The 27,678-nt window shown below is 46.5% G+C and overlaps 1 protein-coding gene across 1 annotated transcript in view; it reads left to right on the top strand.

Annotated features, from left to right (window-relative positions):
• Positions 1-932: 932 nt before the first annotated feature.
• Positions 933-27,678, top strand: part of GFOD2 (glucose-fructose oxidoreductase domain containing 2) — a 54,642-nt gene continuing 27,896 nt past the window's right edge. Inside the window, exons 1-2 of the mRNA XM_044987713.1 lie at positions 933-1,157; positions 26,417-26,760. Of these exons, the coding sequence (XP_044843648.1) occupies positions 26,502-26,760 (259 nt within the window). The 5' untranslated portion in view covers positions 933-1,157; positions 26,417-26,501. The remainder of the gene's footprint in view (positions 1,158-26,416; positions 26,761-27,678) is intronic.

The raw sequence follows: 27,678 nt of genomic DNA, 5'->3' as shown, positions 1-27,678 counted from the left end.
GGGGTGGGAATGGGGGGGGGTCAGTGCTGGGTTGGGGGCGGTGCTGGGCGGGTGCGGGTGGGGTGGTCCCTGGGGTCGGTGCCGGGCGGGGGAGGGTGGCGCAGTCCCTGGGGTCGGTGCCAGGAAGGGAAAGGGAAGGGAAGGGCAGGGGTGGGAATGGGGGGGTCAGTGCTGGGTGGGGGTGGTGCTGGGTGGGGGTGGGTGGTGCGGTCCCTGGGGTCGGTGCCAGGAAGGGAAAGGGAAGGGAAGGGCAGGGGTGGGAATGGGGGGGTCAGTGCTGGGTGGGGGTGGTGCTGGGCGGGGGCGGGTGGTGCGGTCCCTGGGATCGGTGCCAGGCAGGGGCGGGTGGCGCGGGGAAGGGAAGGGCAGGGGTGGGAATGGGGGGGTCAGTGCCGGGTGGGGGTGGTGCCGGGCAGGGGCGGGTGGTGCAGTCCCTGGGATCGGTGCCAGGCAGGGGCGGGTGGCGCGGGGAAGGGAAGGGCAGGGGTGGGAATGGGGGGGTCAGTGCTGGGTGGGGGTGGTGCCGGGCAGGGGCGGGTGGCGCGGGGAAGGGAAGGGCAGGGGTGGGAATGGGGGGGTCAGTGCCAGGTGGGGGTGGTGCCGGGCAGGGGCGGGTGGTGCAGTCCCTGGGGGCGGTGCTGGGCAGGGGTGGGTAGAGCCCAGGAAGGGCCTGGGAGGCTGCAAGTCCTGGCTGCGGGGTCACTGTGCTCTGTGCAGGGCAGGGCAAGAGGCTGCGCTGGTGCCAGCCTGGGGGTCTGACCCTGGTCCCCCACGCTTTAATTGTGGGTCCTACTGTAACCCGCCCGCGGGCGCCCCCTGCTGCTGGCCGCCTAGCACAGGGGCTGTGAAATTCGACGCGGCTCCTTTAAGGCTTGGAAGAGCCCCTCCCTTCCGCGCATGCGCACGAACTGACGGGGTGGGCGGAGTGTCTCCCGCGGAGGCTGGGCGGCGCGCGCGCTGCACCGTGTGCTGCCAAAGGGGCCGCGCCCAGGACTCCCCGCAGCGCCGCGGGAGCGCGCCCCCTCCTGCTTCTCTGCCTCGCGGGAGCGCGCCCCGCCTTCCCGCCCACCCGCCAGGAGGATGCGCCCGGGGGCGAGACGGGGCCGCTGCACTTCGCTGGCCCCAGCCCCGAGCCAGGTGCCGCCTCCGGCCCGCAGGTGAGAGACGCGCCCGGCGGGGCGTGGGGCTGGGGGCGTTATGGGAGGAGCCAGGGGCGGGGTGCCGGGAGCTGGGGAGGGGAGTTTGGAGCTGGGGGTGCTGTGGGGGAGGGGAGTGTGGAGCTGTGGGGGTGGGGTGCCTGGAGCTGGGGAGGCGGGTGGGGAGTGTGGAGCTGGGGGTGCTGTGGGGGAGGGGTGCCTGGAGCTGGGGGTGCTGAGCTGGGGAGGGGGAGGGGAGTGTGGGGCTGAGGGGGTGGGGTGCCTGGAGCTGGGGAGGTGGGTGGGGAGTGTGGAGCTGGGGGTGCTGTGGGGGAGGGGTGCTGAGCAAGGGGTGGAGAGTGTCGAGTTGGGGGTGCTGTGGGGGTGGGGTGGGTGGAGCTGGGGAGGGGGTGGGGGTTCCTCCCACAACCCTATGGCTGTGGGGCGGGTTGCACTGATTTCATGCTCTGCTCAGCCCCACTCTTCTGGCTTGGGTCACATCACTCCTTGTCCAGGGTCCCCTGCAGCCCCTTGGTGGCTCCAGCTCTGGGGAGCGGGGTTTGTGTGTCTTGACATTTAATTCCTGCGGGGAATTAGATTGAGCTTTGGGCAGTAATGTCACAATGACCTTTAAGCAGCCTTGCCCGGCATATCTGATGGCATTTGGGGCCACAGAAACACACTAGCAAATCAACTAGTGTTGGCTGGGAAAAGTCTGCATTTGTCAGCAGTTGCTCCCAGTTACATGTTGTGTGCTCTAGTTTGTCTCTGTAGAATAGGTCTCTGCCGTCGCTGTGTGGTAGTGATTGACAAATATGGACTTTTAGTGGTGAATAATCTAGTCTTGAAGTCTTTGCACTTGCATATCCTTTGTGTTGCTTCTCTTCTTTTCCCGTCTGCCCAGGAGAGCAGAGCGGATGAGTTCTGTATTGAAATGTGTAAGTATTTGCTATGCTAGGAGAACAGCCCATAAGTAAGGAGCATAGAAGCAGATGTGGGACAAGGTAGGTAGTGCTACATATCTGCTCTTAGATTAATTGGAAGCCATTGATTCACCATCATTCAAAATGTTACTTTTAGGGCTTGTCTACACTGCGACCGACAAAACTTTTGTCTTTTGCAGGTACTTAAGAAAGCTCTCCCCCCCCCCCCCCCTCGGCGAAAGACAAAAGTTTTGCGAACCCAAGCGGTAGTGTGAATGCGGCTCCTGCCGACAAAGCTTATGCCGCTCTCAGGGCTGTACCAATGGCGTGTTTACACGCTGACTTTTAGCAACAAGACTGTGTCGACACAGCCTTGTCGCTAAAAGCTGTGTAGTGTAGACAAGCCCTCAGCTAAAGCACAGGACTGACTGGGTGTTTGGAGATCTAGGTTCTATTAAGTGTCAGAGGGGTAGCCGTGTTAGTCTGGTTCTGTAGAAGCAGCAAAGAATCCTGTGGCACCTTATAGACTAACAGATGTTAGGTTCTATTAGTGGCTGCACCACAGACTTCCTTTGTGACTTTAGGCAAGTCTCAGTTTCCCCATTGGTAAAATGGGGTTAATACCAACTCAGGGGCACTTTGTAGATTATTTGTAAAGTATTTTGAGATGAAATATCTTTTCTACACAAGAGAAAATTTACTCTCACAAGAGCTATGTGGTGCCCCCTAGCAAACTTGTAACATCCCTTGCATCTGCATGTAAAAGTGCTCAAACTGTTTATACGGATACATATCATTTGGATCAGTACTGTTATGAGCTGGGTGAAATCTTGACCCCATTGACGTTGATAGGTGTGAACTCTGGGGTTGATAGGTGTGAGTTCTGTTAACATAACTAAGCATGAGCTACACCTGAAGCAAAAGGTGTGTCTGAAACCACTCAGGACTTTTCGCTGACTATTGCATTGGGTAGGAGTGTGTTTGTGTGGGAAGAGAGATCACGCACACAAATTGAGACCCTACAAGAACAAAGAGAGAGGGAGAGGCCAGGCAAGAAAGCCAATCAGGAGCATGTAAGCAAAGTTTGGACCCTGGAAAAAGCTAGCAAGAGGGCTTTGGGGTCTGGTATTGGCTAAATAAAGAGCCTTGCTGGCTGTGTAAGCTCAGAAAATAATCCTTTTGTTCTTGGTTCCTTCTGCATTCAGAGACACAGGACTTTGTACATTCTTTGCAAATAAACAAGATTGCATCAAAGAAAATATCAGACTCCATCCATTTCTACTTCCAGCTGGAATATCTCCAGGGCCCCAAACTTTTCAACCCAGTATTTAGAGTTGCTGAAAGCAAACCTGATTTAGTCTGAACCAGTTCAGCCTGCATGCATCTATTGCCAGTGGGAATGGAACTGAAATTGTTCAGATACTCCTCCCGCTATTGTCTCATAGTGTACCAGAGTCTTTCAGAATCTGAGTCCGCTGCTTCTGGGAGCTGTGCAGTGAACTGTGGGATAGGTACCCGGAGGGAACTGTAACTGAAGTAGTTCAGAGCAGCACTAGTAGGGACTCAGGACAAAGCTTCATGGTTCAGAATACAACTCAGTATGGCTAATGTGTTTGCAGTGAATAGTTTGTGCTTAAAACAGTTCTGTCAAAGCACTTCAGTTGGGATTGGGAATTATTCCTGTCTGTGCTGCAGATCTAGTCTAAGACCGTGTCTATACTACAAACTTTGGCTGATGCAAGTTATGTTGGCATAAAGCCTGCCCACTGTTAGTATACATTGCTTGTGAGTGTGCTTACTTGGCTGCTTGCATCGAAGTTGCCCATACTCACCAGGAGTGCTTGTGTCGATTCACAGTGTAGTGTACCATGGGGGTATCCTAGTGTGCAACACACCACCATCCAGCACACTCTGTGTTGGGAAGTTTGGAATAGATATTGGGGCAGAAATAAGTTGTGCGGGGATGACTGTGAGCAAGGAGTCGACTTCCCAGCATGCAGTTGTCCCCATCCCATAATGCCATCTAAAGCGTATAATTTTCACAACTTTTTAAAAAATCCCACCAACCCATGCGGGCTGTCTTCTCTTTTTGCTGATCCTGGCAAATCAACTTGAAGCACGCCTTCCATTTATAGTCACTTCTAACATTAAAAAAATTGATCAGGTATGATGTTCAGAGCATTAATTGATAAATGGTGGCCCGTGACTGACAGTACTGTATTAACTTTGTGAGGACTACCTATTAAAACTGTGTTAACGTATAATTTTAAGAAGTTGATTTTTAAACATTTTCTTGAACATATATTTACATAATTGTTCTAGACTTGTCATGTTTTGTACCTTGTGTTTGCGGGAGAAAGGGCTTTCGAATGATACCTAACTTGACCTATTTCCAGAGATATTGTTTTATCAAAATATCCACCAACTGAAGGATCTGCTGCTGAGGGGGCAGCAAGTCCCTCCACTTGCCATGCCACAGAGGATGATACCATTGAAATTACGATTTTTACAAATCCAATGACACCTCCTTTTCCTTTCTATTATTAACATGCCCACGGAATTACACATGCTCCCAGACGGATAGATATGGTGAATTTATTTAAGGACATCTTTTGATCCGCAGAAGTGCAAAGATATGACACAATCTTTATCTTCAGGCACAAATGGGTTTTCCTGGATAATAATGGCAGAGTGAACCAAAGAGTATTTTGTTTTCATGATAGTTAAAATTCAGTGTCATCATAGACCATATTTTATACAAAAGTAATCTATTTACGTGATAAGCAATACATGTTTAATGTTGCTTGTAAAGTGAGGAGGCAGGACCGGAGAAATTTGGATGATGATGAACCTCTCTCCACCTTCTGCTTCAAGTGTGCCATGCACATTTCTTTGGTCCTGCCTTCCCTGACATAAATATATAGCAACATGTATATTAAAACCAACAACCTGAAAGTATACCAAGCCAAGATAATTTACTGTACATGCTTCTCCCCTGGGAGAGGGTGAGACAACAAACACAACAGCTGTGTAGCAATCTTGCTTACTGCTCAATGAAGGTGCACAGTTGACTGTGGTATAAGAACCTATTGAATATGATATTAGAGTGAGCTTTAGTTCATATTTGACTCTTTCCATTAATCTTTCTCTGCATAGTCCTCCTAGACTGTCTCATAAGGTTTATGACGTCTGAGGCAAGCCACAAAGTACAGAAATACACAAGATCCAAGAAGTGCCCCCTCCCCCCCCAAGATTTTCATTCAAAAAGTTTAATGCCAGAAGGGACCATTAGGTCTTTTAGCCTAACCTCCTGTATATCGCTTGTGTTTGGCTAAAGCCTGTCCTCCAGAAGGAGATCCAGACATTTTTGGTTTGAAGACATCAAGATGTGGAAAATCCACCCCTTCCCTTGGTATTTTGTTTTTATCATTAAAAATGTATGCCTTATTTCTAATTTGAATTTGTCAGGCTTCAGTTCCTGGCCACTGGTTCTTTTTATGCATTCCTCTGCTAGATTAAAGACTCCTTTTGTATCTGATATTTTCTCCCTATGAAAATACTTACACACTGTAATCAAGTCACCTCTCATTCTTTTTTCATAAACTGATTAAGCTCTTTAAATCTCTCACTATAAGTAAGTCATTTTCTCCAATCCTCAAATCAGTTTTCTTTTCTGCACCCTCTCCAGTTTTTCAACATTCTTTTAAAAATGTGGACACCAGAGCTAGACACTGTATTCCAGTATCTGACTCATCAATACCATATGCAGAGGTAAAATCTGCTTCATGCTCCTACTCGCTACTCCTGTTGTTATACATCCAAGGATCACATTAGCCCTTTTTGCCACAGCAGAGCACTGGGAGCTCATGTTCAGTTGCTTGCCAACTGTGACCTCTAGTACCTTTTCAGAGGCCATGGCTACACTTGCAAATTTGCAGCGCTGCAGCAGGGTGTGAAAACACACCCTCTCCAGCGCTGCAAATTGCGGCGCTGCAAATTGCGGCGCTGCAAAGCGCCAGTGTGGTCAAAGCCCCAGCGCTGGGAGCGCGGCTCCCAGCTCTGTACGTTATTCCCCACAGGGAGGTGGAGTACGGACAGCGCTGGGAGAGCTCTCTCCCAGCGCTGGCGCTTTGACTACACTTAGTGCTTCAAAGCGCTGCCGTGGTAGCGCTTTGAAGTGCAAGTATAGCCATAGCCAGAGTCTCTGCTTTCCAGGATACAGTCCCCCATTCTGTTGGTATGGCTTGTATTCCTTGTTCCTAGAAGTATAACTTTGTATTTGCTGTATTAAAACACATCCTGTGTCCTAGAGCTTAACCTTTATCATGTTAACTATGTTAGTGATTTTTTTAAAATGTGAATTCCATGCTGATGAAAGGTGCCATTCTAACAGCCTTGGAGACTGAAGACTCTTATCTGTAGGACAGGTACAGCAAGAGCAGTAGAAATGCAGACTTCACCCGTATGCAGCCAATGTACCTTTTCCATGGTCTGAAAAGACTGACGCTAGTATTTGAGAGGTAGTCGTTTCAGGATATAGGTGTAAACAAACTTATATTCCATTTTGAGTCTTTTTTTTAAATAAAGTGGATTATTTTTCCTTATGAGCAGCCTCCCCTGATTACTTGATGGATTTTAACCCCTTATTCAACTTTCAGAGAACGAACTGCCACTTTCAATTTTGATCATATTTTTTCTCTTGGGAGAGTCAAATGTTTTTTGTTTTTTTTTCCCACAAACTTCTCTCGATGTCTGCCTGCATTCCTCTCATATTCTGCTTGTAATTCACAGAAATGCGAATACTGGAGTGTCTAAGCAAAATGTAAGGTTGTATGGGTACCTGTGTTAGGACTTTTATAACTGAGGTTTTATTTGCCTACTGAAATATTAGCAAACATTCTTTTAAAGTGCAGATTATAGAGCAAATATGCAATGGCTCCCTTGGAACCAATATAGTCAGCAGTGTAATGCAGTGTGCTTGAGGCACACAGTATATACCTGTTCAGACAGCAATACAGAGTTGTTGTAATTATCAGTCTTTCATATAGTATAGTTTGATACATTAAACTTCAAAAACAAACAGACAAACCTATGTCCAGTTTGGAGGTGACTGAAATTGTTCTTGTCCAGCTGTTTGGCCTGTGTGAAATAAATACAAATAAACAAACATGGGATAAAAATAAGCACATAAATCACCTTGACAATTGGCACTAATTGGCTGCTTTGTTTCTACTTAGTGGAGAGGTGAAATATTGAATCAGCACCAGACTGAGATTGAGAGAGGTTATTAATTGTGGGAGGTGTGTGGGTGAGAGAGAGAAAGGTATGCTCTTCTGTTGATTTTAATCCATGAGGTGTAGGCTTTGTGCATAGACACAAGATTTTGATCTCCATCGTATCGATCTGGCACATTCCCCCTGCCCTAAATTCATTACAAAACAAAACCAAAAAAACACTACCTCAAATGCCTTGCCTCTTGTTGAGGGCCTGCATATGTAACTTTTTTTTAAAAGGCTTTGAGTTGTACCCGTGCAAAAAGTCTGAAATTAGCAATATCCTAGAGAAAACCTAAAGGCGACCTTTTGTTCAGGGCAGCAGAGTGCTGGTAGAATGTCACTAAATAAGGTGCCATGCCAGACGGCTCAGATTGCAGTAGGGAAAATGGGTGTTCAGTGTGCCTAAGCTTTTTGGTTTTCTCTGGTACTGAAGTCTCCCAGAGTGATGCTCTGAAGCCCCAGCACACACCATGGAGAGGTGTGGTCTGAGCACAGCCCAGGGATCTGCGTACTGGCTCACACCACTTGACCTTTGGCAAGTCATTTCACTTCCCCGTGTCTTAGTTTTTCCAACTTGTAAAATGGAGCAATACTTGCCTCTCAGGGGATTGTAAAAGTGCTCTGTATTACGCTATAATGACATAGCTATTACAGAGCTGGTGTGGGGAGGGGGAAAGCAAGCACTTACAGGGACACCTTCAGTTTAGAAATAGCACTTTAATATGCAAAATGTTTACTTGTTACTCTAATCTTTGATCTGACCAATAACAGTAGAATTTGAGGGGGAATCTCTCTCATCAGCTTTTGTGTGGGTGACAGCACCTTGTGTCTAGTTAGTTTCCCTATAGCTTTCTTGGATCTTTCAGGAGAGAGAGAAATTTTTAAAATGAGAGAATCTAATTGTAACCCACAAAACTGGCAGGGGCATTCAAGGGCAGGGCTAGGACCTGCAAATACTTTAAACTCATTTTTAAAATGTTACTATTTAAAGTTGACTATATCAAATTCACTTCTGAAACTCTATAATGTTTGGGATATAAACTCGTTTATATAATATTGAATCATATGCTTAATGGACGTAACGGCCTACCTGTGACTTTGAACGTTCAGCTCAGCCTTAGATCCAGAATGTCATCAGCTTTGTGTAATATTATCTGAGTGGGTTTCAGAGGTTCGTCATTTTTAAGGACAAGCCTTGGCCATTGTGATCAGTCTTGTCTAATCTGTGTTGTATAGACCATAGAACTTCAACTGGTGATCCCTGCATGGGGTGTGGTAACTTGTGGTGGAGATAGAGCATATCTCTTTTAGAAAGACATCCAGTCTTGATGTAAAGATTTAAAGTGATGGAGAATCTACTGCATTTCTTGGTAGGCTGACCCAACAAATTGAGTGACTCAACCACTTCCTAACCGAGACTAGGGCTTGGTTGAGAATGAGCAGATTGATACTCAGTCTAGACAAAATGGAGGCAATGGTTGTGGAATGGAAAAAGGCACGAGAAGAATTAGTGAAGGTAATTTCAACCTCTTTGGTTGGGGAAAGAAATATGTTTGCTATTTGTCACGAGTTTGCAACCTAGCAATCTTCTTGGTTGCCAGATTTTCTAGGTAGCAGTTGTGCTCCAGGCTTTGTTCTTTCTGCACCTGGCTAGAAGTCTGTGATTATTTTGTTCAGATGTCTGGGGTCTTCATCACTTTAAGATTGGATTGCTGGAATACTCTGAATGTAGGGCTGCATTTTAAGATTTGGAATTTGTCAACTAATGAGGCAGCCTTCTTTCTTAGCGATATCTCCCACAGGGATTGCATCACATCTGTACTCTACCTTTGCACTTGTTCCTGGTTTTGGTTTTGGGTGTAATTCAAGGTTTTGGTTTGGTTTAAATGGTTTGAGCTCTCAGTGAGACCTCTCTTCCCTGTATGTGATACAACTACAGTTGACAGCAGCTGAGGCATACAAGCTGACAATCCTCTGTCTTTAACTGAGTATGTTGCTTGGAGGACATTTCAGAGAGGGGCTCTAAAGCTTGCTTTACTCCCAAGTCTGACCTTTGGGGCATGCTCGCAAGGTCAGTGTGTTTTCCCATGCTTTTGAGAAGAGAGAGGGTAAGGAGGATTTAGGGAGCTGCTGATTGTTCTAATGGATTAATTGTTTAAGGCAGAGTAAGCTATTTTAATTTTCTTTTTATACACTTTTAACAATTTAAATGCAAATAATGCTAAGTATCATAGGCCCTTCTCACATCCTAAGAATACAGTAGTTATAAAGAAAGCCAAAAGATATATAAACTTATGTTTTATCTGTGACTCAGTGATTTTTTTGTCCGCAGTTCAGTGTTGAATGACCATTTATAATTTAGCATAGAGTAGCAGCAGAATGAAATCTCATCAAGCATGACTTAACATTTAAAGGAACTCTGTCCAATTAAAATATCATTCTTCCTCCTTAAAAGAAAATCTAGTATAATTACAAATAAAACTTACACTCTGAAAGTTTAGAAGGGAAAATTTGTTTTTATTTTGTACATTTTACAACCATTTGTGTAAATTAAGTTTTGGTTTCCTTTGCATTATCAGTTAGGTTGCAGTCTTGTAAAGACTTAGCATGTGCTAAACTTGCTTGAAGTTAAGCATGTGCATAAGCCTTGGCAGGATTCAGGGCCTTAGTCACATTCACTCCTTTGCGTTGTTTTACGCAACAGGGAAAAGAGAGAGAGAGATTTAAAAGGAAAATGTGATTGTAAAACCACAGAACTGGAGAGTTACAAAGCAGATTGTTTTTACAGTACCCCACACAATGGGGCTTAGGCCTCTAGGTGCTACTGCACTACAAATAATAAATCAAATGTTTTAATACCACTCCATTAGTTAAAAAGGTCTGACTGTTCTCATTGCACTGTACTTTATCTCACTGTTCTTCTCATCACTCTTTCCTCTAAGGAGCTACTTTTAGTTGATAAAGTTCTAGTTTATTTCCATTTTAGTATGGGGCCATCCATTCTAGTGTAGAGTGACCAGGGGTGAAAGTAATTTACAGGACTTACCAGTACTGCCAGAGTCCTGAGGGGGAAGGGGGCGTGGCCTGAACTGGAAGAGGCGGGGCTCTCAAGATTTAAAGGCCCTGGGGCACCGCCTGTGGCTGGGAGCCCCAGGGCCTTTAAATCAACCCAGGGCTCCCAGCTGCAGAGGTGGCTGGGAGCCCCTGGGGCTCTGGCTGCCGCGGGAGCTCCGGGCCCTTTAAATCCCAGCCCCAGCCTGGCTGCTGGAGCTGCGGGGGGGATTTAAAGGGCTCTGGGCTCCCCGCAGCCGCGGAAGCTCTGAGCCCTTTAAATCCCGGCCCCAGCTTGGCTGGTGTAGCTGCAGGGGGGATTTAAAGGGCTCTGGGTTCCCCGCAGATGTGGGAGCTCTGAGCCCTTTAAATCCCAGCGGCAGCCCGGCTGCTGGAACTGGGGGGGTGGTGGTTAAAGGGCTCTGGGTTCCCCGTAGCTGTAGGAGATCTGAACCCTTTAAATCCCGGCCCCAGCCCGGGCACCGAGCTGCGGGGGGGATTTAAAGGGCTCTGGGCTCCCCGCATCCGAAAAAGGGAGCTGTAGCCCACGAAAGCTTATGCTGAAATAAATTTGTTAGTCTCTAAGGTGCCACAAGTACTCCTGTTCTTTTTGCAAAAGAAAATGGATATCCAAGATAACTGCACCTCTGTTTGTTTTTATACATGACTGTAGTACTCAGATTATGAATTTGTCAGTTGTTAAATGTAATGTTTTAACTGTGCTTTACTTGCATATTGATGCTGACAAGCGTTGGCCAGAAAGATGCAGTTATTTAAAAACAAAATATTTGTGAGTAGAAGTATGTAGAAGATGTAGTAAAATTTATTTCTTGCTATTGAAATCATCCTACCAAAAACTGTCTAGTCCTCTTGTCATAAAGATTTTAAACACAAGCTGAATTGTCAGAGAACAATATTTCAGTTTTACCCCTTAGGTTTAATTGAATATTTCCTCCATTTTGGTTCAGCAACAATTAACTGTATTTAATCAGGGAAGTATCCACAATTACACAACAAGGACTAAATTGGCAGCAGGCAAATGTTATGGAATAAGGTATTCTGGCTTGGGGAGAACAACTTGAGAATGTGCTACATGACCTTTTCTTTGACTGGCACTGGATATTTGTTTGGGATATTTTGTGCGTGTGTGAGATATTAGGGTAGAATGTAGAGCAGTATATCCAAAATGAAGGATACTGTGTGTATCTCTGTAATTAGTCATGCAGCCAAACCTGAAGGTATAGTTGGAGTTGGAACAAATGAAATTGGCATAGTGGCACGGTATAGTCTGTCCCCCCAACAGCAGTTCGCACAAGCATATGCTGCTCAAGCTGTTTATCTCTGCCTTTGTTCAAGCTTAAAGTATATACATGCAGTAGTTTAATGAAATACATTGTTCTCTGCACATTTTGTTACTGTAAAATTTGTAGATGCTTTTTAATTCATAGGATTATATCTTGTGATCAAAACTTCCATGGCATTAAGATGTCCTCTTAAGTGTAATGAAATCCCTCCCCCAGCTCTTAATAAGTTGTCTAATAGAAAATTGAAGGGTTCTTTGCCAACAATGGGCCACTTGAGTTGAATGGCTCACTTTTCAAATTAACCAAAGTAGTTTTGAAAGAGGTAGCAGAAACACTAGAGCTATTGTATAGAATATATTCTAGGATTGCTTTGAATTTCACAGATTATGAATACAAATGTCTGAGGAACGTCTGTCTTTCACAGAAAACATAACCAAGGCCAAAGGCAATTGTTAGGGGCCAAAATCTCTAACTTTGTAATTCTCAAAATAGCCAGTGTTACAAGAATGATTAATAAACTGCTACCTGTGATATGTGTTCTTTCCATCAGACAGCTTCATCAAAGCCTGGGGCTCTGCATGTTTTTCAGAGAGTAATTTAGTAACCTTATCTCTCTCTCCAAATATCAGTAAAAATGTGAGTTTGAAAGGGAAAGTTTCCTGCAGCACTGTGCAGCTTTGGATGTGTCTCTGTGTTGAAGTCACATGATGGCAAATAGGGAGGAAATGACTCCTTACTTGTCTGCACTTGCTTAGCCTTGGTCTACATTACAGTGTAAGGTCGACATCATTATGTCAGTGTACACACTAAAGCCTTGTCCCCCCAATTTAAGTGCCCTACTACACCAACATCATAACTCCACCTCCACGAGAGGCATAGAGCTTATGTCGGAATAGTTAGGGCGATGCATGTCCCTGTAGACACTGCGGGTTACTTACATCAGCTGTTGTCTGTCATTCTTGTCACTTTCATGGCTTCATGATAGAGCCATGACTACCGCCTGGGTGCCCTGCACCCTTGCTGGGAGCTAGGCTGCCACCTGGGAGCCCAGGTGCCGCCCAGGTGCCCAGCTGTACCAGGGCTTCCGATGCTAGAGATCATGGGAGTCTTTCTGACAAGCAGTATTTGCTGAGTGTGGATACACTCTTTGGTCCTTGTGCTCCGCACACTTGCCACCATTCAGTTCCTCTCATGGCTTAGAGATGGAGCTCAACAAACGGAGAGACCACCAGCTCCACTAACAGTGTTAGCCAATAGTATTAGTTAGTTTTATAGTAGAATTAGTAATTTTAGTAGTTCGGTTGCCCATTGCAACTTTTCGTTGCTAGAATTCACCCGTTTGGTATGGTGTCATCTGGCTTGGTCAAATTTAAACACTGCCTCTCGTGCAGGGGAGGGGAGCTATCCCAGCTTTGGCTGGACACTTGAAGTGCCTGTATTGACTGGGAGAATCAGATATCCTCAGTACTGTTGTTGTGCAATTTGCCAGTCTTTCGGCTCCCAAGGTAGGAAGGACAAGGAGGCCTGCTGTCAGGTCTTCCTAATAATCTCAGTGAGACCCGCTTCTGAACTGAGCTCACTGGACCTCCCTGTACAGAGACCATCAAAACGGAAGAGCATGAGTTCAGGCAGTTTGCCTTTGAGAGCTCTGCCTTGAATTGCGATTATGATAGCATTGTCCTCAGACAGGCCTCCCCCTCCCAGGGTCTGGGAGGCAGGAGCTGTGGGGGGCCACTTTTGGGGGGCCCAGAGTGGCCTGGGGGATTAGCGGGGGGCAGGGAGCAGCCTTCCCTCGCCCTCCCCAGCCATGTCGCTAGGGAGAGGGGGCTTGGGGGAAGGGATCCCCCCACTCACCAGCAGTGGCGAGAAGCAGAGCAGCCCAGCCCCAGCCCGCTCCACTCCGCCAGCTCCCAGCCGCGGCACTCCACTTCCCGCCGCCAGTGAGAGCCAGGAGCGGTCCTTTCCCCAGCCCTAGCGACGGGGCTGGGGCTGGGGCAAGAGAAGTGGAGTGGGTTGGGGCCGCGTTCCTCCACTTCCCGCCGCCAGCGAGTGCAGAGGGCGATCCTTTCCCCGCACTCACCAGCAGTGGGAAGCAGAGCGCCGCGGCTGGGAGCTGGCGGAGCAGAGCTCTGCTTCCCACCGCTGCCGGTGAGTGCAGGGTCACTGGGGGGAGAGGTGGAATGGGGGCAGGCCGGGGATGGAGCAGGGGGGAAGGGTAAGAGGTGGGGCGGAGAGAGTTGTCTGGGGCCCCATGCCCCCCTAGGGATGGCCCTGCCCCGCCCCTTGCAGTGGGCGTGGCCCGTGGAGGGACTGGCCGAGGGATGGGGCTGGTTGCCAGGGCTGGTGCTGCCACGTATGCAGCACGCAGCTGCCTAGGGCACCATGAAATTTGGGGCAATTTGGTGCCCCAAATTTCATGGTGTCTTATGCAGCTGCATATGCCTAAGGAGGGCCCTGTGCCTAGAATAGCATTAGAATCACCTCCCCCCCTCCGACTTTCCTATATATGTCGTGACAAGAGGCTCAAAGAAACAGGAAACCCATGGGACAAACAGGTAAAATCGTCCCAGAGTTCAATACCTCTGGGTGTCTAGAAAATTCCTCCGCCCTCTCAACAGCTCAGAGTAACACACTTGGAAAACAAAAAGGGTGAATGAAAACCAATGTGGTTATTTCAGTGCAAGCCTGTGTGTATGCTCTTTGGGTAATAAAAGTGCTTTGGTGGTTTAAGTGGTGTAAGTTTATAAGCAGACCAGGCCTTAAACATTCTTATTCAATTTGGGCAAAAACTGTAAGGTAAAAGCCAGTCGTAGGGCAAGGGTAAGACACCTCAGAGTATCATTTTGGATCTCTCACTTTGGCTAAAGAAATGCTCTAAAAAACTTAAAGGGAAGATGTGAGTCTTGTAGAGGCGAGAGGAGCACAGAATCAAGGCAGTAGTATGTTTTTCTGTATTTATCAAATGCAGTGGCAGATTAACGCACGAGCCCATGGGCCCTGTGCCCGGGGGCCCCTGCAGGAGCACTGGAACCTGGGTAGAAGTGGGGGGGCCCACCGGAACCGGAACCGTGGCACTGCTCTCTGTTGCTCCTCTTCCCCCTGAGGAGGCACCGTTCCATGGCCAGGCCACAAGCCAGAGCTAGGCAGTGGCCCCAGTCCCTCCACTTGCCTTGGGTGGGGGCTAGGTTGCCTGAGAGCAGCCCCCAGCCTGTGTCCCCACCCCCCTGGAGCTTGCTGCTGCAGGTCGGACCAAGGGGTGGGGGCTCTGGTCTGGTCTCCTGTCCCCTCCCTGCAGACATGTTCTGCAGGGAGAGGATGCCCTGCCCCCACTGGGAGGTGGCAGGTAGGAGCCGGGAAGGGAGGCGGCCTCCAGTGCAGCTCCCACTGCTACTCACCTGGCCTCAGTGGCCACCATGCTCCACCTGGGCTTGCTCAGTGCCGTTGCTGTCAGGCTGCCCCTGCTGGGTCCCTCCTGCTGACAGACTGCCTCAGCTGCCGCCTGGGCTTTGTGTCTGTGGCAGCAACCACATGCAGCACCGCTCTTCTTGTCGCCTCTGGCCTGAGGCTTGCAGCTTGGGGGGGCAACACCCATGCCATTGCTGCTCTGCGCCTGCCTGAGGCTATGCCCATGATAAAAGGGGGGAGGGCCTGGCCCTCCATCCCCTCTGGTTCTGGTGGCCCCCAGGGGAGCCAAAATGATATTGGGAGGACCAAAATGTTCTTTGTGCCCAGAGCTCCAATAAATCTTAATCTGCTGCTGATCAAACATGATGGCTTTTGTCCCTATTCTTCTGTAGATAATTGTTTTGAGTGTAGTTTTTATTAGGATTAGATATTGGAGTTACTTTTCATAAAAATAAATCTCATATTTAGCATAAATTGCCTACCTTCATGTTAAAGGAAAACAAAATCCTTTGGCATTTCTGCCCTTGAATGTTTTGGAGCTACTTAGTTACTCCGAGCCATAGACCACACTTGGCTTTAGAAAGAGGATGATTACTGACCTGTAAATGGAGTTTTACAAGGGTATTGCTATCTATGGGTACATAACAGGAGACGCTGGCCTTACTAGTTTAACCTAAATTGGAAAAAAAAAAATGACCCGTTAGGTGTAATGGGTGTGGTATTTGTTTTGAGGCAGGCATGGTGTATAATAATAGTGCCTTGCGGCTAAGATCATAATTTACAGAACTATAAATCTCCAGCAGTGCTATGTGACCTAGGAAGGTGGAAGTATACAGCACTACCCTCAGAACATTACAGATAAGTGACCTTTCTTGAATACAGTCTGTGTGTCATCGGACCGCCTAGAAAGAGTGGGTATCTTGGATATAATTCAGAGATATTGGGTAAATGCCTGGAAATACTTTGAGTCCAGGTGCATTTCTCATGATTTTGGCCTACTCCCATCATGGTCCTCAACTGACCAAAATTTTGACGCTTCTGGTTTAAATAGTAAAACGTGCGCAGATGGGAAAAGTGATCCCCTCATGTAAACAGATAGCAGCATTCCCTAAGGATCAAAATTGGGCAGTCTCCTGAAGCTAAAATTAGTTGACTGACTACTTGAAAGTAGATTATCACTATGAAGAATTGATGGAAATGTTACTGTCTAAATATTGGTATGGGCAAGTTTCTTCACCTTCCTGAGTGTTCATAGAATCATAAACGATTAGGGTTGGAAGAGACCTCAGGAGGTCATCTAGTCCAACCCTCCGGTCAAAACAGGACCAACCCCAACTAAATCATCCCAGCCAGGGCTTTGTCAAACTGGGCCTTAAAAACCTCTAAGGATGGAGATTCTACCACCTTTGTAGGTAACCCATTCCAGTGCTTCAGCACCCTCCTAATGAAATAGTTTTTCCTAATATACAACCTAGACCTCCCCCACTGCAACTTGAGACCATTGCTCCTTGTTCTGTCATCTGCCACCACTGAGAACAGCCTAGCTCCATCCTCTTTGGAACCCCCTTTCAGGTAGTTGAAAGCAGCTATCAAATCCCCCCTCACTCTTCTCTTCTGCAGATTAAATAAGCCCAGTTCCCTCAGCCTCTCCTCATAAGTCATGTGCCCCAGCCCCCTAATTATTTTCATTGTCCTCTGCTGGACTCTCTCCAATTTGTCCCCATGCTTTCTCTAGTGAGAGGCCCAAAACTGGACACAATACTCCAGATAGAGGGGAATAATCACTTCCCTCGATCTGCCGGCAATGCTCCTACTAATGCAGCCCAATATGCCGTTGGCCTTCTTGGCAACAGGGGCACACTGCTGACTCATATCCAGCTTCTCATCCACTGTAATCCCCAGGTCCTTTTCTGCAGAACTGTAGCAGTGCATGGGATTCTTCCCTGCTAAGTGCAGGACTCTGCACTTGTCCTTGTTGAATCTCATCAGATTTCTTTTAACCCAATCCTCCAATTTGTCTAGGTCACTCTGGACCCTATCCCTACCCTCCATCTTATCTACCTCTCCCTCCCCGCCCAGCTTAGTGTCATCCGTGAACTTGCTGAGGGTGCAATCCATCCCATCATCCAGATCATTGATGAAGATGTTGAACAAAACCGGCCCCAGGACCGACCCCTGGGGCACTCCAATTGATACCGGCTGCCAACTAGACATCGAGCTGTTGATCACTACCCATTGAGCCAGATGATCTAGCCAGCCTTATAGTCCATTCATCCAATCCATACTTTTTTAACTTCCTGGCAAGAACACTGTTCACTGATGTTGGGGTCTAGTGTCTGTGTCGTGTCAGTTTACTTCCTTGGAAACCATTGTGTGATTTCTAAGAGTTGTCAGGACAGGAAATACAGAAAAAGTAAATCAAAACTTAAAAGGAGTTAAAACAGTGAATTCAGTTTGAGTGGCAAGGGCCTGCAGTTAAATATTTTATGAAGTGGTATGTTTGGGATCATTAACTTCAAGCAGTTTAGGCCTTCGTAGACTCGTTTCATGTGCTCTGTAGTTTTGACTCGGTCTCTACATAATTGCTGGAGACTGTGATATTCTTCCTACCACACGCTGCTGCTCGCTTTTTAGCCCCCACCCCACCAAATGTAGGTGCATTGTACACTAGCATTCTTCACAGTCATAGAAAACTGCCATTTGGGTAGAAGGCATTATTAGCTGATAAAGTTAAATAAGCATGAAAGTGAAAAGTGTTTCCTATCAGTGAAATGAAATCTTTATATACATAATAAATGTCCTTCAAAGTCCTTTGGTACTAGACTTGTTTGACAGGGTTCCATTTAATGTTAGATGCTTATTAACTGGGAGTGAATTCCAATTGCAAGTGAGCTCTGCAATCTGCCAATAAAAAAAAGCCAAGGAGTATGGCACTATACGAGTACCAGCACACAGAACAATGAATAGATGTCAAGCACATTGGGTAAATATTTGGTAACTTTTTATAGCCTCCATAAACATTTATACACCTGAAGCAAAATAAAAGCTCAGTGGTGCTGGGCTTGCTTTGCTATTTCTCTGACTGACTTGCGTCAGAAAGCCAAATATAGTACCCAGAGGCCAGATTAAGGCCTCATTTTAGCAGGCACTGCATGAACGTATGTGGAGGCCCAGTCTTTGCTCCAGAGTGCTTGTAAAAGTAACTTGTAAAAATAAATAAATAAATAAATTGCTATGTTAATAGTGAGACTCATTTAATTTTACAGTCTCATTTATGTTTAACTTACAATGTGGCTTTTCTAGGAGGGGAAGATGTGTAGGGAACACTATAAATGGTGCTTTGCTCTTTCTCTCTTACCAAAAGGACAGTTCTTTTTGTTGTTCATAGAAGGGTTTGTAGGCATTTTTTCATGACAGTGCCCCTGTTTGACCTCTATTGCTAAGGGTCTGTCAACAATTCTCTTTGACATCCCCATTTTCAGCTTAGAAAGGAGACTGTTGCTCTCCAAAAATGAGCTTTTAAAGAAAAGCAAACGTAAATCCTTCCATACTGTTTTAAAAGAAGAAATGTACCTGACTTTGTAACCCTGAAAAAGGTCAAGAGTGGACATGATGTTGGATGTGAATTTGCAGTGGGATATATAACAGTCCCCCCAAAGCCAAGCTTGGACTGTAGGTGTCTCGGAATGGGGGGTGGGGGCTGCTTTTCATGTAGCTCTGGTGAGACAACGCTTCAAATACTACAGACAGGTTTGGGCAGAGGAAATTCAAAGAAGGGCATTAACTAAATAGCTGGAGGGACTGATTTTTATCAGGAAAGATTATAAGAACTAATTATGTCTGGGTTGGCTAAATGCCTGGCAAATGTGGGGACATTAACTGTATTCGAGTATCTGTGTTGGCTGGAGGTAAATGCCATGAAGAGAGAGGAATTGTTCAGTGTGGGCCAGAGTAAAGGAAAATGGCAGCTGAATATTGGAAGTGCCTTTATCGTAGACTGAAATAGTTTTCTAACATGGCAGAAACACCTTTGCTCTTGTATCTTTTTTGTAATGTCATCAGGGACAGTCTTGCTCTGGCCCCCGTAGAGTGTTTTAGGAATAATTGAAGAAAGCTTTTATCTCTCTCCTCCCCCCCCCCCCCCCCCCCGATTCTTTGTCTCTCTCTGAACAAGAGAAATGTGGTCCCTTAAAAAAGCTTCCTAAACACAGAGAAGGAAACATAGTTCCAATTAACTTAGGGTCGCCACCAGTACAGTTTTCACCTGGACAGTCAAACACAAATTTATACACATTTGTGTGTTGGAATACTAGAGACACAGCCACAAGGGTTCTGTAAATTGGTCAGCAAAAGCACATTAAAATGTAAATCTCAGTGATAGATGGTGAAGAAATCAGTTAATTGCAATAGCAGGTATAACGCGGTATTGGGCAGAAGAAATGAAGGAAATAATCTCGGGTTAACAGTGCTACTCAATATGGTCTCGCATTTCAGTTAACAATGACACTAAGGGCCGGACTGTGATACCCTTACTCACGCACTGAGTAGAGCAATACTCTACTCATAGTGCCATTGAGTCAGTGAGGATATTCAAGGAGTAAGGTACTTCTCAACATGAGTAAAAGTTGCAAAATCTGGTGCTCAGTAAAATGTCAGCTCTCTATAGACAGTTCTTATTTTAATTTTAAAATATTTTATTTATCAATAAAATGTCAACATACTGATGCACTTAGAGAAAGAGGGGTGTGGTAAGAGCCTTAATTTCCATAGGTTTCCACTTTATAGGGAAATAAAAACCTATTAAAGGAACACTCTTAAGGAGCCCAAGCAACAAATAATATTTCTCTATGTAGCCATGAATAGGACAAGAACATCTAAGAAAATCAATGGGCATTGGTACATTGGCGATGCCGATCATCTTTTAGAATGCAAGTATATTGGCTGGTAAGGGGCTTGCAAAATACCATTGATGAAATTATTAGGGGTTATCTAACTGAAACATAATAGTGTCTGATTAAATATTTCAGCAACAGAAAAATGAACATATAAAACAAGATATGTAGAGAGATTACACATGGCAACCTTTTACAAAACATAGTTACATACAAACTGGAATTGTTTACAGTGCTGAAGATGAGAAATGTAACAAGTTTTCATTTGATTTCATATTTGTATTTAGTTATTAACTCATTTTTCTTTTATGTAACTTAAACAAATGTTAAACCAGAAATACCATATGAACTGCTTCTCATACTATATCTTTCATCTATTGTACCTGCAAACTGAGTTGTTTTTTTTAATGTGTGTGAGCAAAAATAATTTTATAGCTAAGGATCATGCAGTTCTTTTAATTAAATACCTTTTTATTTAAAAATCAATGGGAAAGATCTTGTATAAAACTACTAGTTCAAGAAAAAATGTTCTATCTGTTCTAATCAAGTAAGTTTAGTAAAACTTCCTATCAGTGACACTGGAGCAAATTTTAAGGGGAGATCCTGGCTGGAGTAAAAAAGCGTAAGCAGAACAAACACACTGAGGAGACAGTGTTTGCTATGGAAAGAAGCTTTTTATAGACAAATCCTTCCATATAGTAGGCGTCAGGAATACAAACTATCCGTTAGTTTTCCTGTTAAAGTAGAGTTGTGAAACTTCATTTTATTGTCATGTCTCCCCCTGCTTACTTCGTTTCACACTGCTTAACTTAAAGTACTTTTTACACGTACCAAGGTACTGTACCCTCACTGTGAATAGTATTATATTGCTATGATAACTAATAGACACTTTGAGGGGTATTTTAGTTAGACAGTTGCTGTTGTGGGAATTGGGCAGAAGGGAATTACATCAGCTAGGCATCAGATGCACAAAGAATTTATATTTGGACTGCCACAAGGCACTAATGGTGGTATATGGAATGAATCAGGCATAGAATGTAAAATGTGGGAAGGAATAAAAACATAAACTAAGTACACCTCCTTCTCCTTCCTCTCACTGAAGAGAACACTATCATCGTATTAATTGTTAAAACTTTGTTTTTAACTAAATCTTATTGTGCAGTGATGATACAGAGGGCTTGGCTACACTGGAGAGTTGCAGCGCTGGTGGTGGCTTTACAGCGCTGTAACTCACTCACCGTTCACACTTGCAAGGCACATACAGCGCTGCATCTCCCTGGCTGCAGCGCTGGCTGTACTCCACCTCGGCCTGGGGAATAACGACTGCAGTGCTGGTGATGCAGCGCTGCTCCGCCAGTGTGGACACCAAAAGCGCTGCTATTGGCCTCCAGAGGTATTCGGAGGTATCCCAGAATGCCTGTTCAGCCACTCTGCTCATCAGTTCGAACTCTATTGCCCTGGCCTCAGGTGACCCACCCTTTAAATGCCCCAGGAATTTTAAAAATCCCCTTCCTGTTTGCTCAGCCAGGTGTGGAGTGCAATCAGTGAATCTTTCCAGGTGACCATGCCTCCACGCGCCAAACGAGTCCCAGCATGGAGCAATGGTGAGTTGCTGGACCTCATCAGTGTTTGGGGGCAGGAAGCTGTGCAGTCCCAGCTGCGCTCCAGCCGTAGGAATTACGATACCTTTGGGCAGGTATCAAGGGCCATGCTGGAAAGGGGCCATGACCGGGACGCGCTGCAGTGCAGGGTTAAAGTGAAGGAGCTGCGGAGTGCCTATTGCAAAGCCCATGAGGGAATCCGGTGCTGCTCCCACGACCTGCCGTTTTTACAAAGAGCTGGACGCGATACTTGGGGGTGACCCCACCGCCAATCCGAGGACCACGATGGACACTTCAGAGTGGGGGAGGGGAGGAGGAGGAGGAGGGGGGCGGAGAGGAGGAAACCGAGAGTGAGGGTACTGGGGGGCGGGAGACACCCTGGAGTCATGCAGCCAGGAGCTCTTCTCAAGCCAGGAGGAAGGTAGCCAGTCGCAGCAGCCGGTACTTGGTGGAGGACAAACAGAGGAGCGGGTTCCCGGTAAGTGGCTTTTATTTTCAGGATGGAAATTTTTCGGGAGAGGAGGGAGAGTTCTGCATGCATGCCTAGATGTGGAATAGCGAGGGGTGGGGGGACCATTGCTGCACACAGGCAAGCAGCATAGGGGCCAGGGCGGAATCTGCATTGCTGTAGAAGACCTTCCCGCTCTTCCCAGGTGACCCGCAGCAGCGAGATATCTTCCAGGATCAACTCCTGTGGAAAATGTTGGGAGAGTGTTCAGTGTAGGTGCCCCCTGCAGCTGTTTGCTTTCCCCAACGCACAGAAACCACGAGGACAGTACAGCCCTGAAGCAATCAGTCCCCCTTACTCACCATTTCGGGGCTCCTGTGGGTTGTGTGCGCTCTTTGGTATGGGAAAATTATGCTATTGTGAAGAATGTTACTTCTTCACTGTGTGGGAATAACTGTCTGAGATATAAACAATGCTGCCTCTGTTAAGTGTTGCCTTTTTTGCCTTTCCACAAGCAACCTTGAGTTCTTGGCTACCCGTGTTATCAACAGCTCAAAGACTCCAAAACCTCCGGAAGAAGCCGCGAAAAAGCAAATAAGACCTGCTGCAAGCAGTTATGGATCACTCTGCCACAGAGAATCAAAAAGTGAAGGACTGGAGGGAAAGGGAAAGCAGGATCCGCCAGAAAAATGCAGCGGCCAGGAAGAAAAGCACAAAGCAGCTGATAAGCATCCTGGCGCCCCCCCCCGTCCCAAAGCTCTTTCCCTTGTGCCCCAATGTCAGCTCCAAACCCCCTTCCCCAGCATCCAGGTTCTTACCACTACCAGCTGCCTCCAACACCTGTATGTTCACCAACCAGCCCTGAGAACTATGACCCTTACCCTCTGCACTCAGCCCCCATCACCATGCAGTATAGCCAGCCTGAAGTGCAGCACTCATTGCACAGCACTCCAGACAGGACATATTCAAACCTGTGACTGTACAGTTCCCCACCCCACCCCCCTGCCCTTTTAGGTTCCCAAAATGTTGTGTGTCTGTCAATAAAGTTATTTTCTTTTCAATAAATGAACTCTTGGCTTTGAAAACAGTTTTTATTATTGCAGAAAGTCAAAGATACCTTAGCCCAGGAAAGAAACAGGCACTGCAAATCAGCTTAGGAAAAACAGATTCCTACTAACATTGTAACCACTGCACTTCACTCCCGTGCAAGGCACCAAACATTACTGTTGGTTTTCAGCCTCAAATTCCTCCCTCAAGGCATCCCTAATCCTTGTAGCCCTGTGCTGGGCCTCTCTAGTAGCCCTGCTCTCTGGCTGTGCAAATTCAGCCTCCAGGCGTTGAACCTCGGAAGTCCATGCCTGACTGAATGTTTCACCCTTCCCTTCACAAATATTATGGAGGGTACAGCACACGGATATAACCCTGGGGATGCTGCTTTCCCCCAAGTCAAGCTTCCCATACAGAGATCGCCAGTGCCCCTTTAAACGGCCAAAAGCACACTCCACAGTCATTCGGCACTGGCTCAGCCTGTAGTTGAACCAGTCCTTGCTCCTGTCAAGCTTCCCTGTATACGGTTTCATGAGCCAAGGCATTAACGGGTAAGCGGGATCTCCAAGGATCACAATGGGCATTTCAACGTCCCCTACTGTGATCTTCTGGTCTGGGAAAAAAGTCCCTGCCTGCAGCTTCCTGAACAGGCCACTGTTCCGAAAGATGCGTGCATCATGCACCTTTCCAGGCCAGCCTGTGTTAATGTCAATGAAACGCCCACGGTGATCCACAAGCGCCTGGAGAACCATAGAGAAATACCCCTTCCGATTAACGTACTCGGATGCTAGGTGGCGGGGTGCCAGAATAGGAATATGCGTCCCATCTATTGCCCCTCCACAGTTAGGGAAACCCATTTGTGCAAAGCCATCCACAATGTCCTGCACGTTCCCCAGAGTCACGGTTCTTCTTAGCAGGATGCGATTAATGGCCCTGCAAACTTGCATCAACACGATTCCAATGGTCTACTTTCCCACTCCAAACTGGTTCCCGACCGACTGGTAGTTGTCTGGAGTTGCCGTCTTCCAGATTGCAATAGCCACCCGCTTCTCCACCGTTAGGGCAGCTCTCAATCTCGTGTCCTTGCGCCGCAGGGTGTGGGCGAGCTGAGCACACAGTCCCATGAAAGTGGCTTTTCTCATCCGAACGTTCTGCAGCCACTGCTCGTCATCCCAGACTTCCATGACGATGTGATCCCACCACTCACTGCTTGTTTCCCGAGCCCAAAAGCGGCGTTCCACGGTGCTGAGCATTTCCGTGAATACCAGAAGCAATTTAGTGTCATATGCGTCAAGCGACTCGCTATCATGGTCAGACTCCTCATCACTTTGTATCTTAAGGAATAGCTCAACTGCCAAACGTGATGTGCTGGTGAGACTCGTCAGTATACTCCTCAGCAGTTCGGGCTCCATTTCCCACAGAAATGGCGCTGCACAGAAACCATTGAGAGAGTCAAGATGGCGCCAAACGTGGACGGAAAAACAGGGATTGCTGGCATGTGAAGCGATGCATCACGGGGCGTTGGGATAGGAAGCAGAATGACCCGCCCCCTTTCCACAACCCACGGCGCCAAAATTGGACGAGGTGCTCTGTGGGATAGCTGCCCATAATGCACCACTCCCAACACTGCTGCAAATGTGGCCACACTGCAGCGCTGGTAGCTGTCAATGTGGCCACACTCCAGCGCTTTCCCTACACAGCTGTACGAAGACAGCTGTAACTCCCAGCGCTGCACACCTGCAAGTGTAGCCAAGCCCAGAGTTTCCCTACAGTTAAATAGCTTGATAGGTTTTTTTGTTCTTTGCTGTAGTGCTTCTCTTTAACCAGGGCCAGCTCCAGGGTTTTTGCCGTCCCAAGCAGCGGGGGGGGAAGCTGCGGTTGCGATCGGCGGCAGCTCCAACGGGCCGCTTTCTTCTTCAGTGGCAAGTCCTTCCCTCCGAGAGACCTGCCGCCAAATTGCTGCTGAAGAGCCCGACGTGGCTCCCCAAGCACCTGCTTGCTGAGCTGGTGCCTGGAGCCGGCCCTGCCTTTAACTCTTCATATGAAAGGTTGCTGCCTTTGCACTGCCTCAGGCTTTGGCCTTGGCTACGCTGGCACTTTATAGCACTGCAACTTTCTCGCTCAGGGGTGTGAAAAAACACCCCCCTGAGCGCAGCAAGTTACAGCGCTGCAAAGCGCCAGTGTAAACAGTGCCCCAGCGCTGGGAGCTAATCCCCACGGGGAGGTGGAGTACGTGCAGCGCTCCCAGCGCTGGCACTGCGACCACACTCGCACTTCAAAGTGCTGCCACGGGAGTGCTCTCGCAGCAGCGCTTTGGAGTTTCAAGTGTAGCTAAGCCCTTAGAATCTACATTCAGGAGAGGTTTTAGTAATATATGTATGCCAAGCTTAGCAGGGCTGTAGTACCATTCTGTTTTGATTCTTTGTTAGACATTTTATGTCTCTTCTTTAGAAGGGTGCTTTCTATGACTTCTTCCTCTCTGTACCTACATTCCTAAACTTACCAAGGGTCTTAGTGGCTTCTCCATCACTGATGGTTTTTAAATCAAGATTGGCTGTTTTTCTAAAGATTTGCTCTAGGAATTGTTTTGGGGAGTTTTATGGCCTGTGTTTTATACCGGGTGGTCAGACTAAATGATCACAATGGTCCCTTCTGGTCTTGGAATCTATGAAAACCAATATCTTTATTTCTCAGCTGACATCAACAGCCTGGATGATACTGTATTCCCAAATTGTAGTGTGGCTGTACCCTCTACTGTCTCCTCTTGTATAATTTATTTTTAGTGCTTACAGTTAAACTAGTTAAACAGAGACCCATCACACTTGACATTTTACCAACATAATTACTTGGAATATGTTTTGTTAAGAACAGTATATTTACCTGTGTGTGACTATAGAGGTCTACATTTATAACACAGAGACCATAGGTCTGGCATGTCTAAACTTCACTGAACCATGCCAGATTACCTGGGGACTGCACCAAATGGGCAAAAAATGAGGCATATGGTATTCTCCCTCATCTTTAATGTGAAGATGTGGCCATTAAGACTAAATATCTCCGTATGCAGTGTTTCATCTTGAGTCAAATAGCCTCTTGGAAGCTCACCTTTTAAGATGTTGTTTCTGTGTTACACCCTCGCATTAAAGACAAGGGCACTGTGGATCTCCTTTTAGTCTGCTGGGTTTTGCTGCTCTGTCTTAGGTTTATCTATGATTTCACTTTGAGTGAGTCTCTCAGCATTTTGCATACGACACCAAAATGATAGACGCTAACGTTCAGTAGTGTAAAAATGTACCCTTTGGTAATATCCAACTGTAACATTTGCTGTTTTAGGAGCTGTGGTTGAGATGGAAGGCTGAGGAGCTAAACCTTATGCTGGCGGTCTACGTATGAACACTCAGGCTTGACTGAACACGCAATGAAAATGCTTCCTGGAGTGGGCGTTTTTGGGACTGGCAGCTCTGCCCGGGTACTGGTACCTTTGTTGAGAGCAGAGGGTTTCTCCATCGAAGCACTTTGGGGGAAGACTGAAGAGGAAGCAAAGCAGCTAGCAGAGGAAATGAACATTGAGTTCTACACAAGTCGGACTGATGATGTCTTGCTGCATCAGGATGTAGATTTGGTTTGCATCAACATCCCTCCACCACTAACCCGGCAAATTGCTGTGAAAGCACTAGGTACTGTGTTTTCTCTTTTGAGTCCCAGCAAAAGGTTTTTTTGACTATTTGATTGAAAAAACACTTTTTCTAATAGATTTAAATTTGTAGCTGTTGACTTGTCAATGAATAATCAGTAGTACTATAAAAACACCATCCAAATTGTGTTGTATTTGGAGCTAGTAGTGCTGCCTGTAGTTAGTTACCTGACGCTTCCCATTAGAAGACCTTGTTTATAGTTTCTTATAACTTTAACTGTTTAGGCTGAAATTTCCCCTGCTGGGTGTCTGCCTCAGGCTGAATTTTTTGGAAAGTTTCAGAAAAAACGGTCAGCGACTTTGGAGAACGAGATTAGGGCAGAATACATTTTGTTGCCCACGTTCAAAAAAAAATTTTTTTACAAGGGTTTAACAGATGCTCCAGTGCCCCCATGCTGTGGAGCAGGGATGGTGTGGTGCTGGCTCCCTCCCCCTGGGTCAGGGATTTTTATTTTTTTTTGCTGTTCACATAAAAAAAAAAAAGACCAAATTTGACCAAGTGATAAGATTTTGAAAAAATCTGCAGATGCTCAAGAGCCTTGTGAGCTTGGCAGCTAAATTCTTTGACTATTCATTACTGAGCATGCTCCATCAATTTTAATATAAGAACTAGGGGTCATCAAATGAAATTAATAGGCAGCAGGTTTAAAACAAATAAAAGGAAGTTCTTCTTCACGCAGCGCACAGTTAACTTGTGGAACTCCTTGCCTGAGGAGGTTGTGAAGGCTAGGACTATAACAGGGTTCAAAAGAAAACTGGATAAATTAATGGAGGTTAAGTCCATTAATGGCTATTAGCCAGGATGCATAAGGAATGGTGTCCCTAGCCTCTGTTTGTCAGAGGATGGAGATGGATGGCAGGAGAAAGATCACTTGATCATTGCCTGTTAGGTTCACTCCCT

Source organism: Mauremys mutica, chromosome 14, assembly GCF_020497125.1.
Source record: "Mauremys mutica isolate MM-2020 ecotype Southern chromosome 14, ASM2049712v1, whole genome shotgun sequence".
Classification (NCBI taxonomy): domain Eukaryota; kingdom Metazoa; phylum Chordata; order Testudines; family Geoemydidae; genus Mauremys; species Mauremys mutica.
Note: the sequence above shows the minus strand (reverse complement) of the source record. Positions and strands in the feature narration are given on the sequence as shown.